This window comes from Salvia splendens, chromosome 10 (assembly GCF_004379255.2).
Source record: "Salvia splendens isolate huo1 chromosome 10, SspV2, whole genome shotgun sequence".
Taxonomy (NCBI): domain Eukaryota; kingdom Viridiplantae; phylum Streptophyta; class Magnoliopsida; order Lamiales; family Lamiaceae; genus Salvia; species Salvia splendens.
Genome location: NC_056041.1, coordinates 12,251,627 through 12,271,337, shown reverse-complemented (window position 1 = coordinate 12,271,337; position 19,711 = coordinate 12,251,627). Strand labels below are relative to the sequence as shown.

The window sequence follows — 19,711 nt, the reverse complement described above, 5'->3', positions numbered from 1 at the left end:
GGTTATATAGCGTGGCAAAAAATTAATTCGAACGATAGATTTATATGAAATTTAAAGTGTTTGGAATTACTTTAGCAGTCCCAACTGTAATTGAAAATGACAAATGTATTTATATATTAAAAATGTACATCTTCGTATCACTGAATTATACATTATTAATATTGAATGTACATTATATGTAAATTATGTGATTTGATCAAATTTTGCAATAATTGATATATTATCTTAATCGATTGTGATATTAATTGGCATAATTACTCTTAATTGTTATAATAAACTAAATTTAGTTGTCAGATGTCATAATATCTTACTCATTTGATATTATAATCCTAATGTTGATATTTGATTTAATTGTATTATATGAGATTTGATTCAGTTTTAATCAGCCCTCAATAGAATAGCCTGCATTTGTAATTTCACATCCCATTTTTTTTATAAGAAATTAAGAACGGTAAGATAATTAGATTACTCCAAATTTTCAAATAAATCAGATGAAGCGTGAAAGTAAATATTATATTGAAAATTTTCAGACAAATTTTGCATAGTTTTGTTTTAATTGATATCGGATTTATAAGATATTGTAATTATAACTAATGATATTATTTGTACCGAACAAGTGATATCATTTTTTCAATAATACCATTTGGTTTATGAAATACTCACATTTATTTTCTTCATAAACTCAGACTTCTAAATATTAGACAAAACACATGACAACCACATATAAGGTTAAGGTCATCTATAAAAACATATTCAAGGGAGATGGTAAATGGAGAGGTAAAGAGAAATAACTATCATATTTACCTCTTCTTCATAAAATTTCATACTCCAATGGAAAGGGTATTTAAGGAGGTATTATACCTTCTTTCATTTTGAGAAGATATTTTTACTTCTTATAGGTAGAAAAGGTAAAAAGTTACTTATCTTGTTTGCCTTTTTAATTTACATTCTTTCTTTGAAACCCCTTTACTTTTTAAGAAGATATAACAACCTTTTTGAGAAGGTAAATGAAAAATATACCTTCTCTATATACTTTTCCCGCTTAGAAATGCTCTAATAGTCATCTCTGAACCTTCTCGATTCTTCCCTTCACTATATAAGGTCCTCACACTACCTTCACCATATCCCTTAGTCAAGAGATAGCACATACAATTATTCATCATTTAACCATCCTTTCTTTTCTCTATTCATAAGTCTCTTGTTTCTCCGGTTAAAAAATAATAATTATAAAGCAACATTTCGTTAATATACTTAATTACAAAATAGAAAAATCACATCACAAATTCACAAAATATAAAAATTAGTAGTACATAATTAGAACAGTACTAAAAAATTAAAATTAGATGAAAAATTACATAATTTATTTTTAGAATGAGAATGAAAATTTGTAGAGATTAAAATGAGTGAAAATAATTTTTTAATAATTATGTGACGAATGAAGCATTTATAGCCGATTTTGGGCTTGAATTGAAGGATAAAAAAATAATAAAAAATAGCTTAGGGATGGGACGAAACTGCCCTCCCACTAAAGGAAGCCCCATGGGACAGGACACCTGCAACGACATTATGGGTCCGAGCTGGAGCTGGCTAGGGATGTCGTTTCTCATGCTCCAAAAAACTTGCTTTTCATGCCTACATTCATTCCTCTATAAATTGTTCTAGTTAAAATGACATCATATGTAATTATAATAATAAAAAACTACAGTACTAATTAAATAGTATTTAATTATTTTTTAAAAATTTTATTGTAACCATAATTCTATCAAAAAGTTTGTGTCATTTAAAAAACGTGGTTTGCATGTTTTATTAATATGTTCTTTTTTACTTTATTTTATTGAGATTAGTTTTGTTCTTTCTTCGATTGGAGTAGCATTTTAGGCAGATATCTTCTCATTATCAATTTGAAAATGAACTCAACAAATGATGGCGTGCGAACTATAGCCAGCCCCACTAATAGTTTAAATTGCCAGATTAATTTGTGGATGTCTTATTTTTTCTTCGAATAATGGATTATTTTTTTAGGAAAGTGACGTGATCTCTCTATACATTAGGGCATCCACCTGCTCTAAAAAATAGCTCAACTCATTTTCTCCCTACAATGCCATTATTTTAAATTTCGGCCCCAGAATTTGTGATGGTATTAAGGGTGTCCACGAATAGCTCCGCCCCAGTTTTTGTCTATAGCCCCAGTTTTTTTGTACACAGCCTCAAATTTTTGTTTCCGTCACTATGGTGGACACTAATAGCCCCAAAATTTTTATTTTAGTGTTTCAAGCAATTATGAATAAATTTATCGGACTATACGTAATTAGAAGAAAATGACTATACGTGAAGAAATTAAAATTAAAGTACAAATTTTCGTCGTATTAAAGTACAAGAGAAAATTTGAGTGATGAAGAGTTGGAATGGTGTGAAAATAATGAATGGAATGTGGTGTATTTATCAGCAGCGTCCGCCCCGGAGTCGCCGCACTCCTCGTCCGCCCCGGGGGTGGACGTCACCTCCTCTATAACCGCCCAGAGATCGCCCCGGCGGGAGCTATAGCCGCGGCTATACCATAGTGGACACTCTACGCTTTGAAATCGGCCTCAACTTATTTCAACATTTTCCACCATTTTTTAAGTCAGTAAAAAAGTAAAATAAAATAACTATTTTTATGTGCACTTTTTACATGCAAAATGTTTTAAGTTAATATAAAAAGTTTTAATTTATCAAGAATCATATAAAAAGTTTCATTTAAGTTTTAACTTAATACATTTCTGTTAACTTCTCTAACGCCGTTTAACTTCAAAGCTCCATTAAGACATGCATCACCACACTCCATTATATTTTAATGTTCAAAGCTCCATTTAATAAATCTATGTATCACAATACATTGATTAATATGCAATATATATTAATGTTCACAGCTCCTTCACGAGAACTTTGAAACCCAATCTAAAAAACCAGCAATAAACAATCAAACTTAAAGTTATTTAAATATATTATGATGCAAAGATGAATAAGCATCAAGACATGTTCCTTACTAAACCAAGAAGCAAATATTTAACCAACTGTACTTGGATTTGAAGTCTACAAAATAAATAAAAAAACACAATTTTAAGTTGAAATATTCTTACACCAAAACTAAAAATTTTAGCTGGAATATTCTTGAATCAAAACTAAGAATCAAAATTCCATAATTAATAAACACTCAAGTGTATAACAGTTGAGCACTTGAGCTGCTAAACCACAAAATTAATCCCCATGCTAAGTTACCAATTACTGAAAGCGGAGGCAAAAATCACTGTAGCCATGTTCCAAAACATTAGTTTACCAGTTTTTTTAGAGAGAGAAGTTATCTAATTTTTTTTGAGCAATCAGGATAGCAAAGCTAAGTGACTGTTCATCTTCTTGAAGGTAAACTTTATTTCTTTTACTATTATTCTAATGATATGTTGGAAAATTTAGAGTTAATTAAATTGACGGTGTTAAAGAGTTTAAACAGAATAAACTAATTTAAAACTCTAATGAAACTTTTTGTATGATTTATGCTAATTAAATTTTTTATTTTATCAATTTAAAATATTGGTGAAACATTCTATATGTCCCAATTTATTCTGAATGCATAATTTAAAAACAAAACTATTAGTAAGTAGTAAAATTTAAAATAAAAATAAAATAAATTTCAATTGTATTCTAAAAACAAAAATAGCGGCCATGGGAGTGCGATCGTGCAGCTTGAAACTCACTCTCAATCTCCCAACCGCCTTAAACCATCTCTCCTAGTCCTACTGCCGCCGCAAGCCCAGATGACAGTGAAGCTATACATTTTACGAACTTCTTATTATGAACTTTCCCTTAACTCTTTCTGAAGTTTCGTTTGTTATCAATGCACGAATGAATGGCCTTCTCTCCTAAATTTATCTTGGTATTCTTGCTTTTGAGTTGTGGTCATTTTTAGCTGTGAAGCGGCGATAGATTTCAAGTGGATAAGGGATGATAAGGAGGCCGTTGCCGCTAACTTGTATATGATAAAAATGTTGAATCTACAGTTTCTGGAATATTTCAATTCGCATCTTTTCCCTCTCTCCATCAGTTGTTACATTATAATATGCATTGGGCTCTATTCTACTTTTTGTTCTTATAATCAATTGGTGCCTAAAATTCTATGGCAGTCAATTATATCCCCAATTAAAGTAGTTGTAGGCTAGTTCTGGTTGCTGATTATTTATCACAGAAAATGTAGTTGCAAACAAGATGAAGGTCAAGAAGGTGATATATGTATATATATTTATATATGTGCGCTTCCAACTTGAAAATATGTTACACAGTATGTATGTCTCATCATTCTAATTCGGATATTTCCAGGTAAGAATCTCAAAGATGTTATTGTTAGCTTGGAAGATGACCTGCTAAAACTTATCAATGAACTCCACCAGGAAGCACAATGTGTGTGTGCCCAATATGACACATCCGGATGTCTCTGTAGGTGGAGAGGATTGTTATACTCTGAGAAAAGTGGTAAAGCTTCCTTGCCTTGTCCTGAACCTTATCTGGTCTTTGGGATGTTTTTCTTTTTCCTTTTCTCACTACTTTACCCACTACTTATAGGTCGGTAAGCCTCGTGAGTTTGGATTTACTATAAAGGATCGTGTCCAGCTTGGAAATGATTTGGATATAATAGACTTTGATGCTTCTTCTTTGGTACTCTTTAAATCACATGTCTTAAGTTATTTAATTGTCTGGTTTGAGAGAAGGTCACTAAGGGAAGATTCTACATGTGGCCTCTTCACAATTCCTATGGTTCATTGTAGGAAAGAAAAGATTGGAAACTGGTGTTGATTGATATCAACTGTTTTCTTGAAATTGTTGACAGTCAAGGTTCGGTTACAGTCCCCAAGTTTGTTGTACTTCAACATGTATCAGGCCATGGATTAAGATAACAGTGACATTATCATATTTTTCCGTGCTTGTTACTTCTCTAAGGTCACTGATTGACATTTTATTTCATAGGTTGGTGGTTCAAAGTTCTATTACCTGAAGAATGATGAATGAAGCAGTTTTGTTGGAGACGGTCTTCGTAAATTGGGCTCTATCAGAAGTCATGAAAAGAGGCTTTACACCTCTTACAACCCCAGAAATTGTCCGATCTTCTATACTGGAGAAATCTGGTTTCCGACCCCATGGAACTAACACTCAGGTAATTTCTCAGTCACATGACAACTCACACTGAACATAATAATATTTGGTTTAACTAAGAAATTATAAATTTTACGATGGTGACTGACAAATAGTATTATTGCTAACATATGGGATTATAAGTGGTAGAATCTGCTTAACTATTTTAAGCCTTTGCTTGTGAAATCTGGATAAAACATGCTTCTTATCTGGTGCTAAAATTTGCTGCTTCTATCTTAATATTGGCTGTGTAATGATGCTTCATAGAAGATTTAAAGGTTTAGCACTGAAATCTCAGCTATGCATATGTAGGTTCTTCTTGTTTGAACTAGTGCACTCTCTCATCACTACTTCTCTGTGGCATGAAATTTCACAATCTTGGTAATCCTATTTACAAATACTAATCAAGCCTGTTGTTGATACAAAAGAACAAAGGTGTTTTAGGTTGGTTAATACAAGTGACAATCTTGGGCTGGTTTATTCTATTGAAAGTAGTGATCAATGCTTGATTGGGACAGCCGAGATTCCAGTGGGGGGAATCCATATGGATTCCATACTTGCCGAGGCATCCTCTACCTTTGAAATATGTGCTTTCTCCCATTGCTTCTGCACAGAAGCTGGTGCTGCTGGCACTGCGACTAGGTAAGAATCTTGATACGTAGTGGTAGAGGTCTAAAGCTCTTTTTGATGAAGTCGTAGAATTGATAATGATATTAATGTTTTGCTCTTCCCTATTTTCTTGCTGTTATTTTTTCTTTATCTTGAATTATGTATGTCGTCTCTGTGGTGTAGTATATTTATTCTCTCCCTAATGCTCCTATTCTCTTTAACCCTGATTCTTTATACTTGAAACTTTTCAATTTTGTGCTAATTGTTATCTGATAATGTGAACAGGGGCCTTTACCGAGTCTAGCAAGGTAGAGATGTTTGTCTTGTGCAGGCCAGAGGAAAGTGACTCCTTACATGAAGAACTTATTAGTATTGAGACCTCTTCTCATCGTTGGGACTTCACTTTTAAGTGCGTGCATATTATTCCTTTATCTTCATTTTCATGCCCCATATACAACATAAGGTGAATTTAGAAACCAATCCCACATGGTCCGTCTCATACATGGATGGGCGGAAAACTATGGCATGTCCAAAGGCAAAGACCCTATATTATTTTGAAATTACTCAAGTATTTGCTTAATTTTTGTATCTTTATTCTTGATGGCTTGATAAATGTATCAACTATCAAGCATAAAATACAAATCGACTATTTTGCCCTCAAAATTAGACACGGGAATTGTACCGAAAAGTTTATATAGTAATGAAACATTTTAATTGAGATAAAAGTTTACCTAAAAAACATCAAAACTGCCAATATCTATATCTAAACCACTTTATATTTATTGCAGAGCTATGGACATGGCAACTGGGGATTTGGGAGCACCTGTGAATCGGAAATTTGATGTGGAGGCGTGGATGCCTGGCTTAGGGCGTTATGGAGAGGTATGCTATTGGTTAATGGCTATTTTACATAGTTTGTTGTGTTTTTCATTCTCTAAAGGCTTTCCGTATCTTGTGGATTATATAGTTTGATGAATTGAACAAATATTCCAATCTATTTTATCACTAGAAGAAGTAAACTCTTGATAACATGACATTTCATTTGCTGGACAGATATCAAGCGCCTCTAACTGTACCGATTATCAAAGCAGGCGACTGGGCATTCGCTATCGTCCTGGACTCTCAACCCCTTCTAAGAAGGGAAAGGGCGGTTGGCACAAGGTCAATGCTACACATCGTGTGCTGTTCCGAATGCTCGTCTGCTTGCTCGAAAATTACCATCAAGAGGATGGCACCGTTGTCATTCCTGAGCCACTGCAGCCATTCGTTGGCGTTCTTCAAGTAATAGACTACAACTTCAGGTAGGCTTTAACTTTACACTAAAATTTACTCTAAACTTGATAAGTCTTTTATTGGCGACTATATACCTCAATATACCGTATCCACATTCATATTATAGCATAATATTTATGACTTTATGTAGTCATTTTTGTAATCCGATAAGAGTTGCATATGCGACCATAAATTTAACACCAATAGAAATGCGTGTAGTTCGAAAGGTTCTCCATGATTAATGAACCTAATTCCGATTTTTAATGGTTTGATTGAAATAAATTAAATGGTTGTTATGCAAATATCTGACATTATACAAAAATTATATACCTACATATAGTTGAATTTTTACTAACAACTTTTTAGTTAGAATATAAAGAATTTTGCGTACAAGATAATGAAGATTTCAGATTCTCATTTGCAGCATTATTAATTCGTAAATTGCCGTTGCATACTTATGCCAGTGGAATTAACCTATTATTAATCGATATTTTATCTCTGTCTATGTGTTTGAACAAAACAAAAGTTATTTTCAATTATTATTGTTATAATTATCATCTAACATCGTAGTACTAGTGAGTCTTCTTTATTCTCGGATGTTGGATGTGTGAGAGGACATTTCACAAACATATTCCTAAAAAAAGGAGAGGTTGACAAAGGTTCATGGTGATCATTTTTAATCATAGTTGTGTGCAGGAAAACAAAAAAATACTACTACTATACCAAAAATTTGTTACCTTATTGAAAATGTTTCATACCGAAACTTCTACTATATATTAAAATCAGTTGGGTAACAGCACATACCAATATTTTGATATGGTATGATGGCATGTGGTATTTACATTTTTGATATGATATACGGTATCTTTCCACTCCTTGCTATGCTCATAAATCTAACACTTTTTTTCTCGAAAATTCGTGTTTGCCAAACACTGAAAAAGTTGGGGTATGCTAAAGCCATCCAATCGAAAAAAAGCCCATTTTAATTTTATGTAGTACTTAAATTTTTAATTTGAGTATTTCTTTTCGGCATTGGTATTAAGAAATACTATAAGTGTTTAGAGGTTAAGAGTAGAGAGATTAAAGTAAGAATGTTAAAGAAAGTGTAAATAAGACTGTTAATATAATTTTTGAGATTCCAAAATAAAATGACTCAGTTATTTTGGGATGATTATGAGTAAGGAGTATTCTCTCTATCTCATTAAAAACAAAACGTTTTCTTTTTTAGGTTGTCCTATTAAAAATGAAATGTTTTTCAAAATGAAAACAACATCATTTTTACTATTTCTCATTTCCCTTACTTTATTCTCTCCTTATTAACTCATGAAACAATATGGTATTCTCTCATTTTACTATTCTTTGATGTGTTTTAGTAGAAAAGGGCAAACAAAAAAACAATAAGTCTACTCTGGGCTTACGAGTCGCCAAAGAAGGCCAAGACAAATTCAAACAACCATTGTCAAGATCTAACCAATTAAAAGCAATATGTAAATACAACCTTTTTTGTAAATCAACAAGAAATTTTTAAAGACCACATGCAAACACACATGTTTTATGTAGATACATGCATTTTTATTGATAAATATCAGAATTTTTAAAGGTCTTTTGTGGTGGACTTTGAATCTTTAACATTGAAGATTAATCATTCTACTAATATGCAAACACATACTCTTATTTTTTTTTTAAGTTGGTGGAAGCTAAATAAACCATGGTCTATTAACTTGTCCTTTATTTTTTCTTATTAAACTCAATTAGCTTAATAATCGCACACTAATTTACTATTCACCTCTACCTCCATTCTTCCAGCTAAGATGAATCAAGTTTCTTTTTAATTTGTTCCAAATAAGATGATTAGATAATACATTTCTATATTTGGAAACAATAAAATAACTAAGTAATTGCTTTATAATTTCTCGAGTTTCATCTATTACTATAAAAAATCATTTTTTGACAATTCAAAATATAGTGTAATACTTAAATATCTGTCACTCATTACTTATTGACAAAATTTTAAGGCTAAATTTTTAGTTTTACGGTGAATCGGAGATAACAAAAAATCAAGGAGGTAAAATGTGGTTAACAATTAAACAAAATATTATTGACAAAATATTAACGCTGCTTCATTTAATGTTTATAGAAGAAAATTCGCTTTTCGAGATAACTCATTTAATTTTGGACTTGCACAACGCGTTAAAACACAAGTTTTTTAACGTCGCAAATTGTGGGCAACAGAATTTCTGAATTTTTTGACTTCACCAACTTTCAAAGTTTTGTTCTAATAATATTATCCAGCAGAATGATTTCCGATTATTTTTTAAATGTTCCCACTTTTGAATTTGTTAAAATGTACTACTCCGTATCTATCTCACCATCTCCAAGTCTCCGATTTTGGTTGATTCTTTATTTAATTTAGCTTATAAATTTCGACATTTAGTTATGGATAGGGACAAGATCTTCACTTGCAAATATAATCAACATGTGCTCTCAATATGTATGTCTCTCTCATATATATGCAAAGTTTAAAATAAACCACGAGGAAAATAACCGCTCTACTATAATGACAGAACAAAATTTTGACGTCTAAATGGCAGAGATGCCCTCCACTATTGACTCCTCATCATATTCCAAATTGGTTGTTAACTATTCCACATCAAATATGGAGTATACCACATCAAGTGGTAATTGGGAAAATAAATAAGTTGCCCGCAGGGGGCGTAGCGCAGTTGGCAACGGAGGGGCAGATCTTGCTGCAATGAGCCTGAGTTCGAATCCCACTGCTGTCGTGTAGTTGCTTCCATCTCTCAGGCACAAGTGTGAGGCCTTGAGAGATGGGCTTCTGGCAGCCAGTGGGTTAGGGCCTCCCCCTTAACGGGCTACTGCGTACCCTGATTGAACCCCCTCACATAATATCGGGCCGGAGTGTGGGGGCCGCCAAGGCGACGGAATCGCCTTTTTTGCTGCAATGGGAAAATAAATAAGTTTCCCTAAATAATTATTCAAGGCCGGCGTGGTTCAAATTAAAGCATACAACTAGAACAACGGCGACATGAACCAACCCCATCAAAATTAATTATTTGTTTCTCATGTCATTAATGACATTATTTCGTTGGTAAATTAATCTCTTGGTTATTATTGAATCTATTGGTTATCGGTTGAGATATCAATATTTATGAGCTTGTTCTTATTCTTTAGAACTCTCTTTGAATGTAGTAATGGTGCTGGTCATTAGAGAAATGATATGCTACATACCGTACGTGAGCTCTTTATGTGAGCATCACTCTCGTTTCACGCACATTTAGCGTTGTTTGTTTCGATTTATATACTCCGTTTGATTCTACTAATACATAAAAAAATGTTATTACAATTTCTAATTTTAAAAAATTCATAAAAATCAAAGCTTGATTTGTTATTTTATTCATTTATTTGAAATTATTGAGAAAACGGGCAAATCGAGCTTTGATTTTTATGAATTTTTTGAAATTAGAAATTGCAATAACATTTTTTATGTATTGTGAATAATATTGCCAACTTGCATGCAGCAACAAGTATGTGTTGTGCTTTTTAATTAATATTAATATTAATATGGGAATTTAAATTGTGAAGAAATATATTATGCTTTTCTTGATGTACATAGTAATTACTCCATGAACTAAATACTACTAGTATTAAAGTTATTCCTTTCTTGATGTTTTGGTATCATACAATACTATTTTTTTATGCGTGTGAGTAAATTGTAAATCGTGAAAATTATAGTACTCCGTAGATAAGTTTCTTGTGAAAAGGCCTAGAATATTTATCTTATTAGTATCTCAATTCTCAGGTGTTAAATTCTTGACATTGAACGGCTTGTTTTTAAGGATTTAGTCGATGAGATCTTACTCTCTTTCTTAACCTTGCATATATTGGAACTGGAACTGGCTGCAGGTTGGATTGTGAAGTAAACTTTTTTCTAATTGACTATAGATTATTCATGAAGATTAACATTTAACTGCAAATTAATTCAAGAATAACATTTACGACTGTTAATTTTACTTGTTATGGTACTATTTATATAGAATGGATTAAAATCGTACTATACCACGAACATTCCAAAATAGTGAAAAGAGTTAGTGAGTTGAACGACAGAAACTTTTTACTTAAAATGAAAAAACGTAAATAAAATTTTAAGTAACGGAAATTTCAAAATGGCAAAACAAAATATTTTTTCACAGACAAAATGAGTATGACTTTAAAGGTCGTAATATAATTAATTCAAACCTAAGACATGTGACAACAAACAGTACTATAATTAATTCAAATCTAAGACATGTGAACTACAAACATAACCATTCTAACGTTAAACTAAATCACACGGACATTGTATATTAAATACAAATGTCTCTGGATTTTACTAGTTTTGGGATCCGCACTGACAGAAGCCGGACTGTTGGATATAAGAGCATCCACATCCGTGCTCTTGCCAGATATAGCCCGGTCCCACTTTTACTCCCAACTCATAGAGCATCCACAGTGGTAATAGGCCAGCTATAGGCTAGCCACAAACTCCTCTCACCACATCATCAGCATTAAAAACTCCTATTGCTACATCATCAGGACAAACAACTGGACAAGCAATAAGCTAGCCATAATAAACAAAATTATAAAAAATAAATAATTAACAATCACACAAAATATGGAATTAAATTTACGACACAGATACGAGAAAATTCAATAATAATAGTAAAACTAAAAAAGTACATTAATTAAAAAAAATTACATTAATTTTAAAAAAAAACCCCTCTTCCACACACTAGCCCCCGCCTCCGCCTCACTCCTCGTGGCCGTCGCCGTCGCCACCGCCGTTGTCGCCGCTATCCGGGACCCCCAAATCTGCGGCATCTGAGCCCGCGTTTGTTGACGCGCGAAGAAGGCGAGCTCGGTTGGCGACTTGCCAACTGGGGGGATGCCGACTGGACCTCCTGGGACCCCTGGGCGACCCCCATCGCTACCCGTTGCGCCCGCCTTTGACCATCCTGAACATCCTCGGGGAGGTCGTGGGAACCGCCGCTGTAATCACCGGCATAGTTCAGTCGCTGCTTCTTCGGCCAGCCAGCATCGACACCTGCCCGAAACTTATCGGAGTCCATCAGCACCTCATAGCAGTTCGGGTAGGTGAACTCCTTATAAAGCCCGGGCATGGGGAAGGCTTTCTCCGCTATCCTCCTGCAATCCTCGTCAGTTTGGCCACTGGTCTGCATGCGGAGGGCGTTGGTGTACAAGCCCGAAAATTGGGAGACCGCAGCCCTGATTCGGTCCCACCCCTTCCGGCACTCCTCCCCGTTGTGTGGCCTCCCCTCCGGGCAAAATGCCTTGTAGGCTGCTGATATTTTAGCCCACAAGTTGACGATCCTCTGATTGTTCGAATGGAGGGGATCATCGCAAACACTCACCCAAGCCTTGGACAGCGCGACGTTCTCCGCATCCATCCACTTCCTCCGTGCCGGGCTGTCGTCATCAGCCGGCTGCGACGACTCGCCGACCACCCTTTTGCCCTTCCCCTTGCCCTTCTTCTTCTTTGGTGCGCCCGACCCCGCCCTACTCTCTCCGTTTGAACGGGAGTGTCCGCATCCTCGAGATCTATCCACAACTTCTCTAAGGAGAAAGTCTCACACCCAGTGAACTGCGTCTCCGATGGGGTAGATGTGTGCGAAGAAGCAGTCAAAAAATCAAAACTGGGGCGATGGACATTGTCCCCCCGGCGTCCCCTGCATCCCGGGCTGCCACCCCGACATCATCTGCATCCCGGCTGCCCACCCCGGCATCATCTGCATCCAAGGGTACATGTTGTAATACCCGGCCATCGGACCCCATCCACCTCCCACGGGTACCGTGGGAGTTTGAGACCCGCTCGTCACTGGAGTAGACTCGTTGTTCTCCATTTTGTTTTATTGCTCTTGTACAAAAATTAAGTGAGAGAGAAAACTCGTTAAAACAAGCGGTGCGAATGAAAATGACGTGCAAATCACGTATATATGGTGTTTCGAAAAAAAAAGTGCTGGCCGATCGCCGCCTACAATGGCGGCCAGCCGATCGGTGAGCGCATCGGCGTGAGCTCGCTGAAATTCTCGTCGTTTTTCCGCTCGCCGCCCACAATGGTTCGGCTAGCAGACCGGCCTGCGCCGGGAATCGGGTAGCCGGTCCGCTAGCCTCCATTGGAGATGCTCTTAGGTAAGAGCATAACACCCACATCCGTGCTCTTCCGCAAGGACAAGCTCAAGGGTCCCACCATTATATTATTCAATTTAAATAAAAACATTTCCATAAAATTAAAATGCATTAAAATACCCGTAATAATATTACAAATTACAAAAAAATTAAAAATTACATAATTAAAATACTAAACATTAAAAATTACATAATTAAAATCCTAAAAATTAAAAATTACATAATTAATTAAAATATTTAAATTAATTAAAAATTACATTTTTTTATTTTTAATCTTATTTTTTAATAAAAATCCGATTTTTTTGTTAATTTTTTTTTTAAATTGCCAACGGCTATGCCGTTGGCCAATGGGAGGTTGCCACGTACTCTGCTCGCTGACACGGACGTGCTCAATGCATCAAGCAGCAAGAGCGTATCGGCGGACAGTGATGTCGTGCCGCTGGCACGGACGGACGCCGTCCTGCTTACGTCTACGGATGCTCTAATGGATATATAGTATAGTAACAATTTATTGCATTATATTGATAAAATAAATTACTTAATTGCAATTCCAATACTATATAGATGATGAATGTCTGAATATAGACTACTAATTTTATAGTAAATCAGTACGACAAATAAAAAATTACACATTAATACTTATTGTGCAAATAAAATTTTAAAAAAAATCAGATTTAGGCAAATAAAATAAAAAAGATTCTGTTTCCACAATTGCAATGGATTCTTTCACTCTAAAAAATTCGAAAATGTAACTTATACACTAATTTCCAATTTGTTTTAGCATCGTGGTAGGTAAAGTGACGAATTTTATTTTCCTTCTATAAATCATGGTCGCGCCTCTGTGTCCCTCACTCACACGCAAACAAAACATAAACACACACAGAATCACAATTCACAAGCGGTAACCACCATCGCCACTATGCCATCTGTCCCCGGGAAACTCGTCTGCGTTACCGGCGCCGGAGGCTTCATTGCTTCGTGGCTGGTTAAGCTCCTCCTAGAGAAAGGCTATACTGTCAGAGGAACTGTCAGAAATCCAGGTTAAATTGCTGAATTTTATGGAAATCGATTTCAATTTTTTTGCATCCGACTTTGTTTGTTAATGTCTTCGATTTAATTTTTTCTCCAGATGATCCGAAGAATTCGCATTTGAGAGAGCTTGAAGGGGCGGATGAGAGGCTGATTTTGTGCAGAGCGGATCTCAACGTCTATGAGAGCTTGCGCGAAGCTATTAATGGCTGCGACGGCGTCTTCCACACTGCGTCGCCTGTCACCGATGATCCAGTAAGTTTTTCCAATCGATTCTGTTGCTCTCTCTTAAGCTCGTAATCTGCAATTGCGTGTGTGTGAGTGAGAGGGGAGAGAGAGAGAGAGAGGCTGAATGTTTACGTCACAGCGGTTCTCAGGTGGGTGGCGGTGGGTTGTTGGTAGTGTGCATATTCAATTTGACGTGTGGAGAAGAGTCACGGTGAAGCGAATTGGAAATTGACATCACTGTTGCTGGTTCTGTTTTTGAGCATTGATTTTTCTCGGATTTCACGATTTCCAATTGATAATTAATTTTCTACTCACCAAGGAAATGTATACTAATATTCCTACTACTGTTTTACTTATTTTAGACAATCCAATTTAAACTAGAAAAATCACTTTATGTGTACCCAAAACGATACATATGTGATAGATATGGCAACCTATGCTTTGATATGACAAAAATATAGAGTAATTCACCTAACTTATGAACAAGATTATTACTTCCTCTCACGCTACTTCTTGACACATTTTTTCGCAGTTATTTTGAAAAAAATGATAGTAATAAATAGTTAATGTGTAGAAAATTAAAATAAGAGAGAATAATATAAACAAGTGTGCCATGTAGAGGGAGTACTTAATAAAGTGGTGCGTAATATCCCAAAGGTTTCGGGTTCAAGTAACCGTGACACAGTTTTTAAATTTGAATTCATTTGTCTATTAAAAAAGTATGTCTCGGGTTCAAGTCCATTGTGAAGTGTCTATAAAAAAAAAGTACTAATGTGTGTTTTGGGTTCAAGTCCGCCGTGAAGTGCATATGAGTTGACCTAGTGGTAATGTATGAATCCAAGGTGTTGGGTTTGAATTCACCTTAATAATATGGCTTTTAAATTTAGTGTATACATTTACCTATAGATATGATTACCCAATTCACGAGGTATACTTGGTTTGCAAAATTTTTGATGAATTTCTATGTGCTAATAATAAAGGAACAAATGGTGGAACCGGCTGTTAACGGCGCCAAGAATGTGATACGCGCAGCGGCGGAAGCGAAGGTCCGCCGCGTCGTGATAACCTCCTCAATTGGTGCAATTTACATGGATCCCAACAGAGACCCTGAAAAAGTCGTCGACGAAACTTGCTGGAGCGACCTTGAGTTTTGCAAAAATACCAAGGTTTGTATTTATCTAACTTTTAAATAATCAAAATCTTATCAACTTACTTTATTTCTAAAGAGGCAACTTGATTGACAAAATAAAAGTTGGTCATGTTATGATTTCCCTACGCGTGTAAATATATTTATCTAACTTTTATCGATTGTCGATATGTGACCATGATGATTGTCTCCTTGGTGCCCTCTGAAAGTCTCTATCATGTTAGGCACGAGGGATATTAGCATACAATAATAAGATAGGAATAAAATATTTATAGTAATTAGTGAAGATGACACCACTAATTCCGGGCATGTTGTGTACAGAACTGGTACTGCTATGGGAAGGCTGTGGCAGAGCAAGCTGCATGGGATGAAGCTAAGGAATTAGGGGTGGATTTGGTGGTGATCAACCCTGTTTTGGTGCTTGGCCCACTTCTCCAACCAACTGTGAATGCTAGTGTCCTTCACATACTCAAATATTTGACTGGCTCAGCCAAGACTTACGCCAACTCCATTCAAGCCTACGTCGATGTCAAGGACGTGGCGCTGGCCCACATCCTCTTGTACGAGACTCCCGCGGCCTCCGGCCGCTACCTCTGCGCGGAGAGCGTCCTCCACCGAGGCGAAGTGGTGGAGATTCTTGCCAAATTCTTCCCGGAGTATCCCATACCTACCAAGTGAGTTTCGTTGTCTTTGTTTGACTGTCTCTTTTTCGTGGAGTAGGTAAGCATGAAATGAATACTAACCACATATGCTTCTTGGTAATACGTTTATAGTTGCCTTGGGTATTTTGATTTGACCCACTAAGATAGTATTAGTAAACCAATAGAAGTTTCTTGTGGGCATCAATCATCATGGACAAAAGTATACTCCACTTCAAGAAATCCACCATTTTTTGTGCTGTTCCAAGAGTTTTCACCAACTCTTAGGTCACTATCAAAAATGGACCCAAACCGACCCCAATCCACCAAATATTAATCCATCATGGTTGCATACTTTTTTTTTTTTGATCATAGTGGGGTAGCCCTTTTTGCCATTGAATAAAACATATTTTTCCCACTAATAATTGCTCCCCTGTTTGGGTGGGATAAAGGTTGCACAACTTTCTACTATACTTTTTTCCGCTATGAACGTATATAATTTGAATGATGCAGGTGCTCTGATGAAAAAAACCCAAGGAAAAAACCATACAAGTTCTCAAACCAAAAGCTGAAGGATTTGGGGCTTGAATTTACACCAGTGAAGCAAACTTTATACGACACAGTTAAGAGTCTTCAAGAAAAAGGCCATATTCCAATCCCAATTCAGAATGAGGAGCCCATTCGTATTCAGTCTTGACCCATTTGGAGACTTGAATAAAGTCCAAATCATATTATAATTTGGCCTAATTCTTGAATATGTGTAGTACTATCAATTATATTATGGCATTATTTGTTGTTCCTTTTTTTTCCCAAAAGTTTATGTGAAGAAAAAAAGTTGATGATCAAAATGACATGTAATTTCATCGACGAAAGGGATTCTCTTGTGAAGGTGAGCCAATGAGAAATTTATAAGTGTTAACCATGTCATGTAAAACTCACTATAATAAAACTATACCATTTTATATGGTTATACTACTCATTAACAGCGTTTTGGATTGGTTAGCTATGCGAATATTATTAAATAATATGGTCACACTCACATATTTCTTTAAATTTTATTTTATTCTATTCCACTTTATGTGGCCGTGAATATGATGTACTCCATATCCTGAGTGCCTTTTCTTTCTATCACTATCGAGTTAGGTGAAATTAACACGCAAGAAATGCATAAAAGAAATGTTGAATTGCTACTTTCGCATTTATTGGAATATGTTTAACTATATTTTCAACTTGTTAACTTGCAGTGATTTAAAAACCGTTTAAACCGGCCGGTTCGACCGGTCCGACCGCGAACCGGTAGGTAGTCCGGTCCGATTTACCTATTTAGACCAGTGTGAGTTTGAGCCACCGAGATCCGTTTGAACCGGCCGATTGGACCGATCTGGCCGGAAACCGGTTTCTGCCTTTTGTGTTTAAAATTTTAAAAACTTGTTGTTGGAAGGGCGAAACCGGAAACCGGTTTTTGCTTTTTGTGTTTAAAATTTTAAAAACTTGTTGTTGGAAGGGCTTGAACTCATGAGCTGCACTCCAATTAAGAAGAGTTTAATCACTCCACCACAAGCCCCACATGGAAAAATAAGAACATTAAACAATGTTATACATAGAATATTAATATTTTTATTTAAACCAACTAATAATTCATTTATTTTATATTTATTATGTAATTATTTATTATGATATATATAATTATCATCCTCTAAATTTTATCTATACTTTCCTAGTTTCTATATTATTACTATAACGCTTATTACTATCGTTATATTATAGTAAGATTCGATTTTTTCAATATATTTATTTATTATAGTTTATTATTTATTAAATATATATTTTTATAACATATATTTAATTTATGTAGCCTAACTATTGATAATAAAGTATTCTTTTGTTCACACTAACTAACAATTTGTATATTTTATTATATTCACTAAATTTTAATGTTTTATATTTGTATATATACTACTCCCTCCATCCCACATAATTTGACCCAGTTTTTCATTTTGGGTCGTCCCACATAATTTGACTCATTTCACCATTTTTGGTAGTGGACCACACATTCCACTAATTCATTCCTACTCACATTTAATTATAAAACTAATATATAAAAGTAGGACCCACATTCCACTAACTTTTTCAACTCATTTTTCCGTTACATTTCTTAAAACCCGTGCCCGGTCAAAGTGTCCCAAATTATGTGGGACGGAGGGAGTAATTATTTGTAAGATTGAAAGTCTTTGTGATACATTATTGATCATATTTTATTATTTATTATATTGGACACTATATTTTACATTATAAATTGAATTATACATATTTGTAATAGTAAAACGGTTCGACCAGTGATTAAACCGGTCCGACCGGTTGAATCATGAACCAGTAGCTTCACCGGTTCACTTACCGGTCCGGTTTTTAAAACATTGCGTAACTTGTTTTTAACCGAGAACAAAATTAAATCCCTTAAGATTAAATTTTGCTTGATTGTATGTTGTGCGATCATACCAGGAATGACAATCAAATAGTATTACTATGATTGAACCACTTGTTATGCTACATATGAAGCAATTGATTTACTGAGAAACAGAGAGTTATTGGTGTGTCACTTTCACTAGTTTTATTGCAATGACTAATTAGATTATTACAGTATGCAGACTAAGGATATGATCAAAATCAACATCAACGCCATTCTTTCTATATCCAGTTATCCACCACCTATTTCTGGTCATTAGTGAGAGATGTGATTGCCTTGGGCATAAAGATAAATGGATGCCAACAACCATCTCCTACTATAATACTGAAAAAATTTTGTAGTATCTCATTTATGTATATTACTCCTTGTTAAGGCTCAATTGGAAGGGGCCACATATATTTGAACTGATTTACTTTTGAACAATTTTCATCAGCTCCAGATCTCTTGGTTCCGTCACCAGTTACCGAGCATCTTACGCTTTGAAGTTTGAAATAATAAAATGGTACTTTGAAGTTTGAATTTTTTATTTTTGCATTTTAATTTAAAGAAATAAAAAATGAGATCAATAAATATTTACGCGTTTTCGTTTGTGGAATAAATAGTTAAGTGAGAGAATGGTGGATTGTGAGAGTATTGTTTGTTGAGTAAAAGATTAAATAAAAAGTGTTGTCAGTGTATGAATAGTGTAGTGAATGAATGGATTATGAATGATCTAAACTGATTTAATCCGGGGATTTTTTTTTTGTATTCATCATTGTCTTCAGTTTTTCTATTACGCTAATTTTATGGCTGTGAAGTTGTGATGATTATTTGAAGTTCAAATTTCGATATTTTTCAAATAGTCATAGGTACTAACTAAGTACGTTGTACCTGGGCTTTCCTTCAAAGATCTCCCACTTGAATAAGTGTAATGTTTTCACGATGAGTCATTCCAACAATCGTGGAAATTGACGTGACACA

General features: G+C 35.0%; 1 protein-coding gene and 1 pseudogene across 2 annotated transcripts; both read left to right on the top strand.

The window, feature by feature from the left end:
* Positions 1-710: 710 nt before the first annotated feature.
* LOC121752616 lies at positions 711-7,241 on the top strand (annotated as a pseudogene).
* A 6,842-nt stretch (positions 7,242-14,083) lies between these two features.
* Positions 14,084-17,509, top strand: LOC121750226 (cinnamoyl-CoA reductase 1). Of its 2 annotated transcripts, XR_006039835.1 has the most exons (6): positions 14,084-14,285; positions 14,375-14,529; positions 15,483-15,668; positions 15,971-16,323; positions 16,801-17,080; positions 17,431-17,509. XR_006039835.1 is itself a non-coding variant. In XM_042144718.1 (5 exons), exons 1-5 carry the CDS (start codon positions 14,165-14,167, stop codon positions 16,982-16,984), a joined length of 999 nt encoding a protein of 332 aa, XP_042000652.1. In that variant the 5' UTR covers positions 14,084-14,164; the 3' UTR covers positions 16,985-17,262. The 2 variants fall into 2 exon arrangements, 1 of the variants encoding a protein (XP_042000652.1); XM_042144718.1 differs by lacking the exon at positions 17,431-17,509 and having other exon boundaries at positions 16,801-17,262.
* The last annotated feature ends 2,202 nt before the right edge of the window (positions 17,510-19,711 follow it).